The sequence below is a fragment of the Ptychodera flava genome, chromosome 7 (assembly GCF_041260155.1).
Source record: "Ptychodera flava strain L36383 chromosome 7, AS_Pfla_20210202, whole genome shotgun sequence".
Lineage (NCBI taxonomy): Eukaryota > Metazoa > Hemichordata > Enteropneusta > Ptychoderidae > Ptychodera > Ptychodera flava.
In genome coordinates, this window is record NC_091934.1 from 31,308,812 (window position 1) to 31,326,350 (window position 17,539).

General features: G+C 36.7%; 1 protein-coding gene across 1 annotated transcript; it reads right to left on the minus strand.

The window, feature by feature from the left end:
- Positions 1 to 515: 515 nt before the first annotated feature.
- Positions 516 to 11,435, minus strand: LOC139137260 (cartilage intermediate layer protein 1-like). Its single transcript, XM_070705259.1, has 3 exons — positions 11,356 to 11,435; positions 2,055 to 2,394; positions 516 to 749 (listed from the first exon to the last, which is right to left on the minus strand). Exons 1-3 carry the CDS (start codon positions 11,416 to 11,418, stop codon positions 691 to 693), a joined length of 462 nt encoding a protein of 153 aa, XP_070561360.1. The 5' UTR covers positions 11,419 to 11,435; the 3' UTR covers positions 516 to 690.
- Positions 11,436 to 17,539: the final 6,104 nt, after the last annotated feature.

Here is a 17,539-nt window from a genome sequence, read left to right on the forward strand (position 1 = left end):
GGATGTAACTTGAACTGACGATATGAAGGTATAGTAGTGACATTTTATGAAAGCATTACTAAGGGTAATTTCTTTTTAGTGAATGGTTGATTTGACAATATTAATCAAAGATGCTTAGATCACGTTTCATTAAACCTTACTAGCACAGATATTGCTCGATGGTAACTTGCGTATTAAATGATTTTTTTCTTTTTATCTCTAAAATGGCTGCACCACTTTTGATGAGTTTTGCTAGTGTAGTTTACGAGAACAAGAAAGAGGTATATTGCACCGTGTCATTAGTTGTGGAAATACTTTCATAGTAAGCTTTCACTTTAGGACAATTGCAACATTTACTGAAACACGGGAACATTTTCAGTTCAAATCAGGTGGACGCCAACCGTAGGATGAATAAAGGAAATAGTAATGTACTCCTACACTTCTATATTTTATTTTATATGATGTGCCCGACATTGCTGTTCGCTTTTATGAAGACCAATAAACCGAATTCGATTAAAACACTATGATACTTAATATGAGTTGTAAAAAGATAAAATATTTAATCCGTTAAGACTCGCATAATTATCGGTTTGCATCATTTACCATTTATCTGCATAACTGAAGTTATTGTCTGATAAAAAAAGTTCGCATCCAACTTATTTTTCGTGCCTTCTCAAACAAACTTGAAGGTTCCCGAAGTTAAGCATAGTTCTAGTTCATCGCTAGGGTGATCAGGACTGCTACCATGGCGACGGAGATAAGAACGTCATCTAAATAAAGAGAAAGTAAAAGTAATTGTTCGTACCTTTCACAAATATTTTAAAAGCCAAAGCTGTTTTCGCTGATGGTAAAAGTCTTTATGTTTGAAAATTGCAAGAAGGTATGATAAATATTGACTTCTTTGTAACGTAGAATTAGAAAAATGACAACATCATTGCAAAGCACAACGATTTGTTTGAGTCAGCTTCGTGGCCTAGTTTGAGAATTTGTGATATTATGCCAAATTCTTTCGCTAAATGAGAGGTATATTGCCGTATATGTCCAGTTTTCAGTTTTGCTGTTTAAGATAGAATGTACCTCGGAGACAGGTAATCAGACTCACAAATATTTACTATGATTTTCTGATCAGCCTCTTGTGGTAACCGTTTTTCGAAACTTGGAGTAAAGAACCAAATCAATGTCTTAGTCTTGTGAAAATCGAAAATCAATTTTCCTCTTAGAATTAATACAGATTTTAAATGTTTTGAATGTTTTGCAATTTGTTTCTCTAGTACCAAACGTTTCATGATGACCCCTAATTTCCACTCTTGAGTTCGGAGGAGTAACGAATATTGTTGAAATTTTTCTCAAAGAAAGTTTGAAAAGGACTGTAAGTATTTCAATTTCGAATCCCGTACTACTGTATCGGCCAAGAAAGAAGCTTTATTCGAGTCAGAGTATTTTCATTGGTTAAACAAATGATTATTTAGCAACTGTATTACCCTTTCATGTCAACTGTGATCCGGATAAGGTTGAACTATTGAATCTTGTGGTCGCTGATAGCCCTGTGATACCAATGGCGATCCACAAACTGGACATGTTACTCTGCTGTTGGTTTTTCTAAGTTTTAAATACAGGCACAGCCAGAAAGTGGGCGGACAATGAACACAGGCGACATAGACGACATGTACTTAAGTGGCTTGGCACAATAGGGGATAATTTCATTCAAAAAACTTAAACTACAAATACTGAAAATAACAACACACAGTAAGGGACCAGGTTCTATTGTAATGCAAATGCGTAATTAATATGCAAAATAAACAACATGAATCAGGGAGAACACTGGAACCCTTCTAACCTATACTAAACTATAACAATAAAGACTTACTAAAATCTATCCCCTAAAAAAAACTTATCAAAGACCAATCAAGGCAAACTATTTTTTTGTAAAAAATGTCCCACAAGAAAGTTCCGTTCCCATTATGCAAAGTAACAGCGTGACCAAATAGCACAGCACACCCGTTGCATAGTGATGAACTCTAGCATTAACCCAGCTGCCCTGCATTTAAAATAAGTAAAAAGAAGTTTAACTTTACCTTCAACATCGATTGTTGCAGCTGAAGTAGTAGACCTTTCAGTTGGACATGGTTGTGGACAGCTTAGGCGAATCGCATAATTGAAGCAGTCACCACTTTGCTGGCTGTGAAAACACATAAATCCTTGCTCCAATTTACATGTCAGATCAACCTGCCCAGTTTCATTGTACGGAGTATTGGTGTCATCGGCCAAAGCACATTCGATATCAGTTGGCTCATCACAGAATCCATAGGGACCTCTCAACTGATCGATGAGTTCAAACTCTCCGATAGAACCTGGGTCAAGGGTTCCACCACTCTCACCATCCATCCATTCCGTCCATTCGTTACATGTATCATTCTAGAAAAGACAGAATGGTCTATAGTTTTGTCAGCGAGCAACAACCTCCTGAATTCTTATATGTCACACAAAGAACAATATATTAAAATATACACGCAAGTGCTGAACTTTGGAAGAGTTTATCGATCGATATCAAGCTAAGAATCTCATAGCAAAACGTCCGTTCACCACAACCATAAAATTTCTCCTCCTTAATTGTTAATACTTACGTTACAGTTCCTCACAATATGTCTCTGTCTATGGACTGACACTCGTTTCGTGCAAAGTTTGTACTAGCCTTTTTACTTTTTATTTTTCATTTGTACTTTGAGTCGGATTCATAACTCGATCAGCGAAAATCAATTTTGACTCCTTTTGACATATTTATCTCTTAAAGTCTCAACCTGCACAACATGCACACTCTTTAATTGGCAATGAATGATCGAATGAATGAATAAATGAATGAATGAATGAATGAATAAAAGAATGAATGAATGATGAATGAATTAATGAATGAATGAAAATTCTCTTAATTGCTACGGAATAGATGAAATATCCTTTGGAACGATCTTTGCTTCACAAGTACACTAAATGTATCTCAGTGTCATCGCATTTCCGATTGAAATTGATCACTTCGATTGTGACCTTTTTCTGTCCATATATGTACTCATACGCAGCTCAAATATACCGGTACCTACGGCAAACAATGCGTAATGTATAGCACGGTGTTGGTGAACAGCAAAAAATGAATTTTAGGTTACTCTCACAAATACATAATTTAAGACAAAATTGGCATCGAGGGTATATTAAATATTGCGGTGCCAAAAACCATGTTCTACTGATGAAAGCGTTCTTTCTATAGTGTTTGTATACTGGCTGCAAACTGCTAATATTTTCTATAGACACCCGGTCATCAAATATTTAACGTTTGACTTCCGTCATATGCCACGCTCGAAAAGTCTTGTTTTCTTTTTTTGTTCGCAATCATTTAATTCTGGCGTCATCACTCAAAGGGTTCATGCTAGCGCACACCCTATATGCAGACGCGGACATCATTTTACAAGTGGTATAGCCACAAACTGATGACGTCAAAGCGCAGTGCACAAAACACAGAAGCCTTGTAATTATTGTGTACGGCGATTTGACGTCATCAGTTTCTGGCTGTAGTACTGGTAAAATGGTGCCCATAATTAAATACATAAAAATGTGCATGTTTATGTATTCAAATTATGATTTAAGGTATATGCACTAAAGTATAAGTTATATCGCACAAGTACATTGACGTCACAAATACTGACTGGTCGAGGCATGGAAATTACTGTGCTTTATTCGCGATATCCACTGTTGTTATTCGGGAGATTTTCGATCGGATTTACGGGACCCAGTCATACCTAGTGAAGACAGCAAAGTCAAAACCGCTCGGCAAAATCCCCAACTTTAGGGGCCTTTGGATAAGTAAACATACGCTCTTTAAAGGCAACTAACTGCGTTTGGCCTCAGACCCACCCCTAAACGAAAGTTTGGAAGTGTAAAAATCCAACCAAGCCTCATTCTTGTATCAGTATACCTACAATCGGTAATTATTTCGCTTTGAAATTGCAACAAATTGAACATCGCGTTGAAACACCTAATCTTTGTAATCTGACGAAAACGGGATCTACTCTTGATGAAGAATCCCATTTCAGATTTTGTCGGCAAAATAACGGGGCAAATAATGTTTTTCATGCTAATCATAACCAGCTTTGAATTACACGAATGTGACAAAAATGTAAACGAACAAATCACAGTAACGTGTTTCATATTTGGAAAATAAAGAGAGGAAAATTGCTATTTTTCTACATTTATCGATCTCCTTCACAACCACGCATACGTCACCCTCCCCCGACCCGACATACCGCTTATAAAATTAGTCTTTGTTCAGCGCCAAGTCGACAATGACGCAATACATAGAATAACGAAAATTGAAACCGTGTATCAAATATGATTGTTACATCATTTTATACGTGCACTGCAGCTGCACCACATGTATGTCAAAAGAAGCGCTGGTGCCGCAGTGGCCTGGTACACGCCAATCAATAGAGTACAACGGGTAGCGAGATGTTGCGACATAAAATTACGTGGTGCGATTTTTGCCCACGGTAATCGAAATACACCCCCCCCCCCCACCTCCACGCAGAAACTGCATTTAGGCAAAAATAATTGTTTCTGGTCAATGCGCGCGTTATTTCCTAACTTGCGCGTCATATGTCCTTTTGGGGGTTACATACTCATCAGTACTGCTACCCTTGATATCCATGTCTGCATATCCGAAAATGGTAAAAAGAAAACGGAAGTATTTTGCAGCTAGTGATAAAGAGACAATAACTGTTGCATCAATAGTGTCAAACTAGCATTCTTAGGAATAATAAGGCAAAAAAAAGAGGAAAATATAAAAGAAAAAGGAAACCACATCGCCGCATGACTTTTGCTGATTAAAGATGTAATCAGAAAGTTGGGGGTTTTTGGCCTTACCGTGCGTGTTTTATTTATCTACGGGCCCTTAAAAAGAGTGGTTCAGTAACCGTGCTAAGTTGTTACAATGTTGCTGACTGCGACCCCATACGCTGTAGATGGAGTTCATGAAGCACTCGCACTAACATATTCGCTATCACACATTGCGCATAAACTCTATCATATCAATGACTTCATCGCTTAATTTAATTGTGAGCAGATTAGTGAGAAAATATTTCAAATGGTGATACAAGCATGAAAATTGGCATGGAGGCACTTTTGGGGTCACTTTTTAAGAAAAAAACGTTAGCCACGCAAAAATCCAATATGGCGGCCATTTTCCAAGATGGCCGCCAACTTAACTTCCTGTAAAACCAAAATTAAATAATTTGAGAAGATGTGTACCGATTTTAGCAATTTTTATGGCTAAATATATGTTTTACACAATGCGGAATCTATTTCTTGCGGTATTTTGTGAAAATTTTTGTTGATTTAGACAGAAAATGAGTATACCTGCTTGCTATCGCAAACATGAAACCATGAATATGTTAATGAGCTGAAAGTGAAATTGCAAATTGGCATATTTCTGTCTCATATGGTTAAAAGGGCACATGGAATCAATATTCTAAAGTAAGTAAGCAATAAAGAGCCATGAATCATCCTGATATATAATAAGCAACATGCTAATATTGCAAAAATCATCGCTTCCTCACCAATTTAAAGATGGCGAGGAATATTCAGCAAATATATCATAATTTAAAGTATTTAATTGATTGTTTTCTCATGTAAAAAGTCCAACTAAATGTCAAAGGAATGACGTCATTCACTACCAGGGCACACTGGTTGGCATCATTGCTGTGAAACCCAGCATGGGGTTCAATGTTAGCTAAATATGGGCATGTTCTGTAACATGTGTCACAAGTATTTAGTGTCCCAAATACTAAGTAATCAGCCCCGATTTTGATTAGTTAGTCGTACCTGAATTGACAGGATGTGCCAGCGCGGGAGAGCCGAACCAAGGATGACGGGGCTTTAGTTATCTGGATGGTGTACAGATCGCACGGGACTTAAATGGCATTGGATGAACGATCGGACTAGGTGTAGGGCAAAATAAAATGCAAGAACCTAGTTGTATCCCATACAATAAAGTGTACTAGAAAACGATAGTTGCTGAATTTTGTCAAATTATCTTTCTGGAATATATGGTGGTAAAAGGATAAACCCTCGGCCATATTCCTGTCGATCAGATTGAAGAATAAACTATAAAAAATAAGTTGGTAGAAAATGGACTCATCAACATCAAAGTTAAAAACAAAGTGGAAAACTGACTGGACTAAATGTTGCCTCTGTCAGCAAGACAAAATGAGGCCTTAAAATCTCCTCCAGTTTCATATGAAATGGAACAAGATGGTTACTGTAATATTGCCAAAAACATTCCTTTATTTCATGAGATAAATGCTCTTCCAATCATTCTTGATCCAGCAAGGTTAGACGAGGGAGATGGAATAGAAAATACTTTAAGGAAGAATAATGCTAAGTATCATCAAAGTTGTCGGCTGATGTTTAATAATACAAAACTGCAGAGAGCTAAAAAGAGAACTAGTCACTCTGATGATGTTGCTAGAGGAAAATTAAAACGCACCTCACAGTTAAATACGTCTGTATGCTTTTTGTGTGAGGAGCAATCCCCTACTCTGCATTTAAGGGAAGCCATGACCATGAAACTGAATGAAAGACTTAATGAGTGTGCTAGAGTTTTAGGAGATGGAAAGCTTCTGGCAAAACTCAGTGGTGGAGATATTGTAGCACAAGAACTGAAATACCATCCTGCTTGTCTAACTGCATTGTACAATAGAGAACGAGCTCATTTCAGGGAAAAGCAGAGGGAAGGCAACATGCAAAACCTTACAAAGACAGAAATGTATCCAATAGCATTTTCAGAACTTGTAACGTATATTGTTGAAAACAATGTTAACAATAGTGATGCTTGTCCATGGTATTCAAGCTAAAGATCTTGTAAACCTCTATGAACAGCGGCTTAAACAATTGGGTATTGACTCACCAAGTGTAAATAGAACAAGGCTAAAGGAGAAGCTACTTTCTCATATACCTGAGATTGAAGCACATCAAAAGGGACGAGATATCATTTTTGCATTTAAGAAAGATATTGGTGTTGCATTGTCACAAGCTAGTGAATATAGTGACACAGTTCATTTAGCAAAAGCTGCTGAAATTATACGAAAAGAGATGCTGAACCATAAATCTACTTTTGGCTTTACATTTCCTCAAGGCTGTGTCGAAGAATCTATTCCAGCAAAACTATTACAGTTTGTTTGCATGATTGAACACGGTGCTGACATAAAGTCACAACTACAGTATGGTGCAACTCAAACAGACCTCACAATTGCCCAGTTGTTGCAGTATAACTGCTATAGCAAGCCAAAAGAAGGAACGAGTACTAAAAGACATTCAAAGGAACGTGAGACCCCATTCCCATTGTACATGGGTCTGACTGTCTTTGCAAAAACCAGGAAAAGAAAATTGATTGACATCCTTTCAGAAAATGGCATTTGTGTACCATATGACAGAATTTTAGAAATTTCAGCAATGTTATGGGAAGCTGTTGTGTCTCAATATGTAGAAGATGGTGTGGTGTGCCCACCTGTACTGAGAAAACATTTATTCACCACATCTGCTATTGACAATATTGATCACAATCCAACTGCCACCACTGCTGTGTCATCATTCCATGGTACAAGCATATCTGTATTCCAGCATCCCAATTCTAATAATAGAGGTACGGAACGACAAATGCAAGTCAACACCTTTAGTAAGGCACGACGAGTACCTCAACTTCCTGAGGCATACACCAATATCCAACAGCATATTTTACAAATAAGCACCCCTACTCCTCCAATGGCTACGATACTGGAATTACCATTATCAGACATCAGCCATTTCAAGAGAAACATGTCAATGGAATATGACTGGTTAGAGAAAGTTATGCTTACAGAAGAAGTTTGTGATTCTGGGTCTACTTTTATAACATGGTCAGCTCATCATGCTTTGCAAAGGCGGAATCTACCTTTTGAAGTTAGCATTTCTTCATTATTGCCTCTTCTAAGAGACCAGGCACATTCTGTTGCTACAATAAAGCATGTCATGAATAAAATCAAAGATGTGGTTGGCTTCTTGAATCCAACACAAACTCCTGTAGTTGCAATGGACCAACCTCTTTTTGCATTAGCCAAGCAGATCCAATGGCACTGGCCAGAGTCTCATGGAGAGGACAAGTTTGTGGTAATGTTTGGTGGATTACACATTGAAATGGCCGCATTGAAAACCATCGGAACTCTTTTGAAAGATAGTGGTTGGACAAGCGTTCTTGTTGAGGCAGGAATAGCATCAATTGGTACAGCAGATTCCTTCCTTAAAGTTTCAAGTGTTACAAGATCAAGACAAGCACACCAGATTACAGCTTGCGCCTTATATCAGCTCATGAAAGATGCATACAAAGAAAAAATAACTGAGAATCCTTCTGACCAGGAAGAAGTCATAAATTTTGAGCGTTGGTGTGAACAAAGGAAATGTGAAAGCCCTCAGTTTCTTTTTTGGTCAATTATTCTAGAACTTGAGCTGACTATCTTTATATTGATTCGATCGTTTCGAGAGGGAAACTTCAGTTTGTATCGTGAAGCATTGTCTGAGCTTTTGCCACACTTTTTTGCCAATGATAATGTTCATTATGCTCGTTGGCTCCCCATTCATCTCAGAGACATGATGTTAATTGAACAATCGCATCCTGAGGTAGCCAGAGAATTCCACAATGGCAATTTTGTTGTACATAAATCTGGCAGGGAATTTTCAGCTCTGGCAATTGACCAAGCTCATGAACAAAACAATGGAGTTGTTAAAAGTGATGGCGGGGCGATTGGTTTAACTGAAGACCCCTCTGCTTTGAGGCGATGGATGGTGGCAGGGCCTGAAGTAAGCCGTCTTGTAGGACAATACGAAGCATCACTTAGAAATCAAGATGAGTCTCCATTGAAATCAAAAACCCATCATGAACAATCTCTTTCTGCACAAAAGAAATTCTTTGATAACGTGCAGAAACTGAGAGCTGTCATAGAGGACATGGGAAACCCGTTTAAAGAAGAGTCGAAAGACTTATTGGTTTTGAACACTAAAGACATTTTAGACTCTAATGTTGCTGACATGATAACAACACACTATCAAAGAGGCAGAAAACAATGCAAAGAGTTCATCGAGGGGCTTCAAAACCAAGAAAAATGCTTGTTCTATGAGCCAATCAAGAAAAACAAGAATAAGTTTTTCACAAATGTACCAAAAACTAAGAATTCAAAGTTGACTCTGCTGAAAGATGATTGCAGTTTATTCTCGCGCCTGTTCATTTCATGCCAGAGTAGACATTGTGACCTACAAGAATTCTTCAAGCATGAAAATCAGGCATACCCTGTTTCTCTTAGTGACAGTGGTAAATTGCATTCTTGTCAAAAATCTCAACTGACGCAAGTTCTTCAAGAAGACGTCATATTGCCGGACTTTGAACCTTCTTCAGAGGCGATTGTTATCGATGGGTCAGCTTTGGTAAATATTTTGCCACCACGCACATCCAGGACTTTTGATGATTATGCAAAAGAAGAATTTATTCCGAAAGTAAAGTTTTATGGTGATAAATATAAGAGAACTGATATTGTCTTTGATGTATATCTACCTGACAGCTTAAAAGCTGAAGCCAGATCAAAGCGTGGTAAAGGTGTTAGGAGAAGAGTTATAGGAAAAAGTAAGACGCCAACTGATTGGCGCAGTTTTCTCAGAAATGACGACAATAAAACAGAACTTTTCCATTTTCTCGCAGACAAAATTGGTCATATAGAATCACCTAATACTATTATTGCCACAAAAGATGAGAATATCATCTGCAACAAAGTAATATGTCCAGACAATCTTGTACCATGTACTCATGAAGAGGCAGATACAAGAATATTTGTACATGCCAAACACGCAACAATGGATGGTATAAAGGTGCTTATGATCAGAGCAAATGACACTGATGTTGTCGTGATAGCGGTATCTGTCTTTTCCACACTCCAGGAGATCGGACTAGAGCAAATGTGGATTAGATTTGGTTATGGTAAGGACATGAGATGGATTCCAATACACGACATTGTGTCCAATATAGGACCATTGAGAGCTAGTGGAATTCCGTTCTTTCATGCTTTTACTGGTTGTGACACTGTTTCTGCTTTCCGTGGTAAGGGAAAGAAATCAGCATGGCGAACATGGAATATCTTTGAAGAGTCTCTGACACCTTTAGAAGACTCAGTCAACAACCAATATCAGTCACTGATGACGATCTTACATCTTTAGAAAAATTTGTCACATACATGTATGATAGATCCAGCACCATGAAAAGTTTGAACGAAGTACGATTGGATCTATTTGCAAGGAAGCAACGATCATATGATATGATTCCGCCAACTCAGTCGGCACTTTTGCAACACTTTAGACGTGCTGCTTATCAGGCAGGACATATTTGGGGCCAGGCAATGAACAATTTGCCAGACATTCCAACACCAAATGACTGGGGATGGAAAAAAAGAGGTGACACTTGGTGCATATTTTGGACAACCCTTTCTCCTATCGCTTCAAGTTGTCAAGAATTGTAAAAAATGTGGTTGTAAGAAAGAATGTGGTAACAGATGTGGGTGCTATACCTGTGGCCTCAGTTGCACAGTACTTTGTAGTTGTACTTGTCTTGACTAGTATCTTAAAGTTGACTACTGTTAAGTAAGAATCCTTTTAGTAATTATTTGATATCATGTTTATGTGTTGAGTTGAATAAAAAAACATATAAATATAATAAAAAAACAAAATATGAATGAAAATGAGTAAAAAAATGAATTTTTGGACCTAAAATTTGTATTTATAATAAATAAAATAAACAAAATAACAAAAAATGTGAGTAAAAATGTTACATATGGGCCACTGGGTGTGAAATTCACATGTTTTATCACAAAATATACATAAATTGACAAAGGAATTGGAATTACAGTGCCTTATATTGTATTTCGTGATTTTGCTGGCGGCCATCTTGGAAAATGGCGGATATACGGCCGCCATCTTGAAATTTTTGATGGCTAACGTTGTTTTCTCACTAGGTGAACAATCATTAGTAAGCCTACTAATTTTCATGCTTGTATCCACAAGTGAAATATTTTGCCAAAATATCACTCTAATCTGCTCTACTATAAGACGCGCGGCGCTTAAGTACAGAAAATTTCATTTGTTGAATTTTTACGCCAGAATTTCAATATAGTGTTATGATACAACAGCAGGCTTTTAGCTGATAACTCCATATATGCAATCGCTATTGCTCGTGTACATATGTCGTGAACTGGTCAAAACCTCGTGGTATACTGTAGCTGGATTTGGTTTATTCATAATAATAGGTTAATATGCAATACGAACCTGACAAAGAGCACCGCTTATTATCACCATTAGGGTTACGAAGAAAGCATTTACTCGTCCCATGTTGTTTAGAATGAGACCTCCTGAAATAAAATAAAAGCACCCATAAAATTAGACTTCCTGTGGACTAATGAACTTTCGAAATAAGATCACTGATCCCATTGACATAAGTGTGGAATGATGCGGTCCACTAAATCTAGACCAGATACTTCGGAAAACGAAAAACATGACATCTTTGCCCATACTCTGACAATAATTTGTATAATATTTTGTCTTCCATGCTAGATGTTGATGTACCGATTTGAACTGGTGAGGTTAAGGTTTCTAGCAATGAACACGTATTTCATACGCTTTAATCAGGAAAAATGATTTTTGACACCGCTATATTTAATAGAACTCTAAAGTCATGTTTGCCTTCAATATCCTTGCCTAGCGTTGTTGGAGCACAAATTTAAATATACATTAACTAGGGTTAAATTCACCGCTCTGGAATTTTTTTGGCATAAAATTGTTTTTGAAGAATAAAAAAAAATCTGAGATATACTTTTGAAGATCCTTAGAACAGCTAGCACTCAAACAAATTTCAGTCACACATGTCAAAGCATCATTGAAACAAAACATAGGGAAAACCAATTTTTGAAAGGTTATGCAAATTACCTGTCACGTGATAGTTTTGTAAACAATGGTGGCACTATGGTAACAAAAATGTTCCCCTGTATCTAGGCTTTCCGAAAATATATAATTTACGGGGTTTCTGAGCTTATTAATCACTAGAGAATTGTTAGCTCGAAAAAGGTCAAGCACTTGTCTTGGAACCTTAAGTTCATTACGTATGCAAATAAGCACACTGCCATTTTCATAAAACTAACAATTAACCTTCAAATCTGCCATATGGTTCCTTTACTTATATATGTAAGAATATTCAAAATATCTCATGTTGTCATTCTGAGAATGTCCAATTTCTGAACAAACCGTGGAAATTAGTATTTATTATGCAAGACACACCCATTAGGGTAAGCCGTTCCCAGAATATATGTACCAAATTTGATTCTGATGATGATCCCTAGTCATTCTCGAGATATCTTTCAAACAGACAGACAGACAGTTAGACAGACACACACACACGACAAAGACAGACAAAAAGATAGACAGAGGAGAGAGTGACTGACTGACAGATAGACTGACAGACATCGGTACGACAATAGATCACATGTGTGGCCACGTTAGCTACAAAGCCAAATCTATATGAAACAGAACAGACAATATTAGAAATAAAGTAAGGCGCCGATGTTGTTTTTGTTTATGACTTTCCTCTATAGATGCACGAGCGATTGCCTCACGGGAAGGCTAGCGCGCGCTGCTACATTTTGGATATTTCCGGTACGCGGATTACAAGTATATCTGATTATATCAATGATATTCTGTTACAGTGGCTTTGCTCCAGACTGTACATCTGTAACTGAGTATAAATAAATGTCTTAGATTGCATATCAAATGACAGTAATTACTCATTGATAGCACCCTCCACGGTGGAGGGACGGTATTGATAGTTAGGGGCAGACAGGACACCAGTGCATAAAATTTGAGAAAGGTCGTCTACCAACTTTACTGTATCTCCATGAGAAAGTGCACGTATAACATGCAGCTTGTGTAGGGTTTTATATTGCATTTTCAAACACAGAAACGTTCTATTTGTAGCCTAGTAATACGGACACGTGAAAATTCAAATAGCCAGATCCGAGAAGGATCTATGGCTCGCCCGATGACAGGCAATCTCTCTTACCAGCTTTGAGGGGGTATATTCACTTACCGTTAATGTGACCGGACTACGCTGCAAAAGTGTTATGTGTTGTTGACTATGATGTGTATTGCGATACCAAGCCAAAACGCTTATGACGTGTTCGTGACCTTTTGACCTCAAATTCTGTCACATTACAGTTTATTTTAGAGCTGTAAAGTCACGGGGGAATGTTTCAACTATACCGAATCCCATACAAAGAATATCGAGCGATTTTATCATGCTTTGTTTATTCTTGCACCTGTTACAAGGCAGCGTTAGGCGCTGACTGAGGTTTGTCCAATACCCAACTGTCACAATGGCTGCCACTGTTAGACTGTACATTTCACCTAGCGCTCTGTTCAATAACCCAATGATCTTCTTGCAATTTGCACAATAGGCGAGCGTAACAACCTTCGCTTATCTTGCATAGGCTTTTCCTCCCCTGCAATTGAACTACCTACTACTATATGCAGGTACATCGGTCTTGCCCAAAAGTTGACCTGCCATGTTTCCCTGATTTACGAAAAACATCTTTAGGTTTAAGTATACTGGTCATGAACATACAAAGAACGATTCACTCATTACAATATCAGTGTTTTATTGTATTTCTGTTTGGTATAAGTAAAAACACATCAGTTGATAACTATACAAAAGTCAAAGTGTAAAGCATAAGCACAAAAGGTCATTTTTTGTTACTTACATTAAATATAGATACTGCACAGTTAAACATAAATATAAAAATAACGAGATTTGAGAGTTTTCTTTAATTACAATAAAAGCTATTTTTAAATGTTCGACGGATGTTCGCTGGTATATACATGTACTGTGCATGAGCAAGTCGATGATGTAAATGCCAAATACATTTGTACCCCGCTGTGGCTTTTGATTGATTTGACGCCGTTACTTGAAAAAAAAAAACATGCCACGTATTTCACTATTATGATGTCATCCCGAAAAAAATTATGGAAAAACCGTGCAATGATACGCTTGAAAGATAATGGATAAAGTAACATAATAAATAATGATGAAGCAAAGTGTTTAAAAGACAAAATTCACGTTGGTAAATTTCGTCACGGGCAATGATAATTTGCCAATGCTTTTGTGTGTCGTGTGTTTCTTTAGTACTTGCTCTTAAGATTACGTGTTCAGAAATATAACTGCAATACTGAGAATAAAACGAAACATACATGTACTGTATGTTTCGAATGAGTTGTAGCTTAATTATCGAAATATTAAAAAACGAATTATCTGTACAATCTATAATAACGAAAATAGCCAATCAAATATTAAAAAAACATGCAGAAATATAAACCTTGTTTCTATTTTTTTACCCAATCCATCTATACTTTCCTTTAGCTCAAATATTCACATACGTGAACTAAGTGCCTACTGGTATCTGTCTGTCTGTCTGTTCACCGGTCGCTTACTCTGTGTCATCACTGTCTACAAAAAGCATAGTAGATACGATTTATCTGAAAATGACATTTGATAATATACAGAGTTGCCTCTGAAGAGGCTATAAATGATTTGGTTTTGATGAGTGCACTTTGCACGATAATACCATACTCACCATGAAACAGAATTGTGATAGACGAAAGCAAAGGAGGAGTCCACCACGAATGATAAGGGCGCTATACCTGACAATGCATGATAATGTTATTGTCTCACCGATATGTCTGTCTATCTCTGTAATTGTTTGTCTGTCTTTCTGTCTGTTTGTCTGCCTCTCTGTCTGTCTTTTTGTTTGTGGGCATATCTCAAGAACGGCTAATTGATCACAATCAACTTCGGTACATAGATTTTGTTAGGCGATGGCAATTTTGATTAGTTTTTTATGGACTCTAAAGGATTATTTAAATGTCAATTTGCCTAAATGTTTTTTTCGGAAATCAGATAATCTCAGAATGACAGCATCAGATCTAATAAATCTTGTTTATAGATGTTCATAAAAGAAACAGAACGCAGATTCTGTGGTTATGCAGTAGTTTTCTATTAACATTAAACTTATTTTCACTGTTACGTACATACATGTAGACTGAAGATACAATCACATCACAGGAGTGATTTAATAGGCGTTAATAGAATAGGCGTTAATAGACGTTAATAGAACCACAGACAAATAGAAAGGCAGACTAGCACACAGTACTGTAAATTTCCCATAATTCATTGCGATTTGTATCCTCAGAGATTCCCCAGAGAAGTCTACCAGTTCTCCCATGTGTAGACAAATTCATAGACTAGTTGTAAAAATTCTGAAAACGTACTTTTAAGAACACCATTTTTCTCAATTCTCATTTTAAATGATTTTGAAAATTATGCAAGATTGAGAGAGGAGATAGCATTTTTGTAAAATTTTCCACTGATTGTGTCTTCAGCCATACAGAATAATGTGATGGAAAGTAGGGAGACCAGTTGCACCTGTTTTTTGAAACAAAAGGATATTGATTTTTTCCAATGGAAATGACAAAATAAATTTGCATTCTAAGATTTCTCAGAGAATGACCCCTTCAGTTCGTCATAACTTGCTGCCTAAAAGTATGGCATTTGTAGTACCTACAGAACATGACTTCCATGGTTGTTTAATGGTTATTTTGAAACTTTTGCTGAAATTTCTAAACGTACTTTTACTGGATATTATTTTACCATTATTCTGATGCAGAACATTAGTGCTTACATGCAGAACTTAAAAAGTTTTTAGAAAAGTAACCTTCATGGATACAAATCAAAGAGAATTGTGGGTAATTTATTGTACTGTGTAGCAACGCGGTATGCCTTTTGTCCCATAGTCGTCTCGGTGAACTATGGCTTTTTCATATTAAAATGAGCTTCACAGGTGTTAGATTTTTTAGAGACTTTGTTCGTGGTTGATAATTGAACGAGATTATGCGAGAAGTACGACGAGATGGCATCGTGCTGCAAGTTGCGTAGCAACCATACGTACTTTGTGAGCTCTCAGGGCAGAAACACTGCTGCACGCCAATCAACTATAACACGCAAGCAGTTGCATAAAAACGTCCTTCCATGGCCAACTTTTCAAAACACGATATGACTGTAAAACCAGACAATATCGATAAAAGACTTTCAAGTTTGGTTTCCAAGGCCTTCGATACAGTAGAGAAAAAAAGACTATAACACGATTGGAACTATTTTGGGAAAATTGGATGAGAGTAATTATTAGGAAAATGTAACGAAATCGGAATTTTTACAGCTGAAATTTTACAAAATGATAGAATGGTGTAAAATTTGAAATATTGTTCTCATCGAACAAAACAACGAAAACACAATGATTATTGCACACCTCTTTCATCGGATTCATTTTAATGAAAACAGTTTATTTTTGTGTAAATGTACTAAAGAAACGAGACAAAATGTTTAAAATTTCTCTAATTGACGATTTTTGAGTCAGGGCACTTTTGAAATATCCTTGACTTTTTCGTGAATTTAAGGCTTCATAAACATTAAATTAAGTCAGGGCACATTTTAAATGACCCTGACTGACTTAACTGTAAATCAATCGAAAAGTTTTATTTGGTCGAGGAAAAGTGACAAACTGAGATTATTACTAGTGTTTAAGTAATGAAGAAACTCCACACAAGCTCACATATTTTCATTTTCATATTTTCAAATATGAAAATTGTTCATATGTTTTGAACAATATTGCATTAGATACTATCATGCACTGATTCTTACTCATAATATGTCAGCAGCTTTGTAAATTTTGAATAAAATTTTAAAGATGGTAAGCAAATATGGTGTAATATTAGACAAATTTCTAAAATTCTTGAGAAATTGCGCCAATCCAATTATCCAGTTTAGTTCCAATCGTGTTCTTGGTATGTTCTCCTTAAGGGAGGTGTTAGTGGAAAAATGTTCAGGATGTTATATGCGTTTTACCAGGATGTAAAAGCACGCGTTACATCAGATTGTACTTTAACAGATTATTTTGAATATCCTTTAGGAGTGCGGCAGGGTTGCATGCTTAGCCCGTTTATGGTGCTGAAATTTGGGGCTATAGAAAATACAATTCTTTAGAAAGAATACAGCTTCTCGCATGTCGTTTATTTTTAGGGGTTTCAAGTAAAGCCCCAACGTGGCCGTATTGGAGGAATGTGGCAGATATCCAATATTTCTTTATACGGCCTGGCGTTTTATTAAATATTGGGCAAAATTAATTAATATGCCACAACATAGATATCCTAGGAAAGGTTATGGTATCCTCCTTGATATTGAAACATTTGGCGTCATGAAAAAAACAACATGGGTACATGACGTGAAAGAACTTTTATTTTTGTCTGATTTACAAGAATCCTGGGAAAATCAAGAAGTGAAAGACGTAAAAGGTTTTGTGAAAAAGTTTGTTGTTAATTTTAAGAGAGTTTTGTATCTAGATTGGCATAGTGAATT

What these genes read in the sequence shown, in the direction of transcription:
- LOC139137260 (XM_070705259.1), bottom strand. Translation starts at nt 11,418, where the DNA reads ATGGGACGAGTAAATGCTTTCTTCGTAACCCTAATGGTGATAATAAGC. An exon ending in TAAGCGGTGCTCTTTGTCAG is followed by an intron (nt 2,395 to 11,355) that starts GTTCGTATTGCA and finishes TGTCTTTTCTAG; the next exon opens with AATGATACATGTAACGAATG. An exon ending in TGCAACAATCGATGTTGAAG is followed by an intron (nt 750 to 2,054) that starts GTAAAGTTAAAC and finishes CTCTTTATTTAG; the next exon opens with ATGACGTTCTTATCTCCGTC.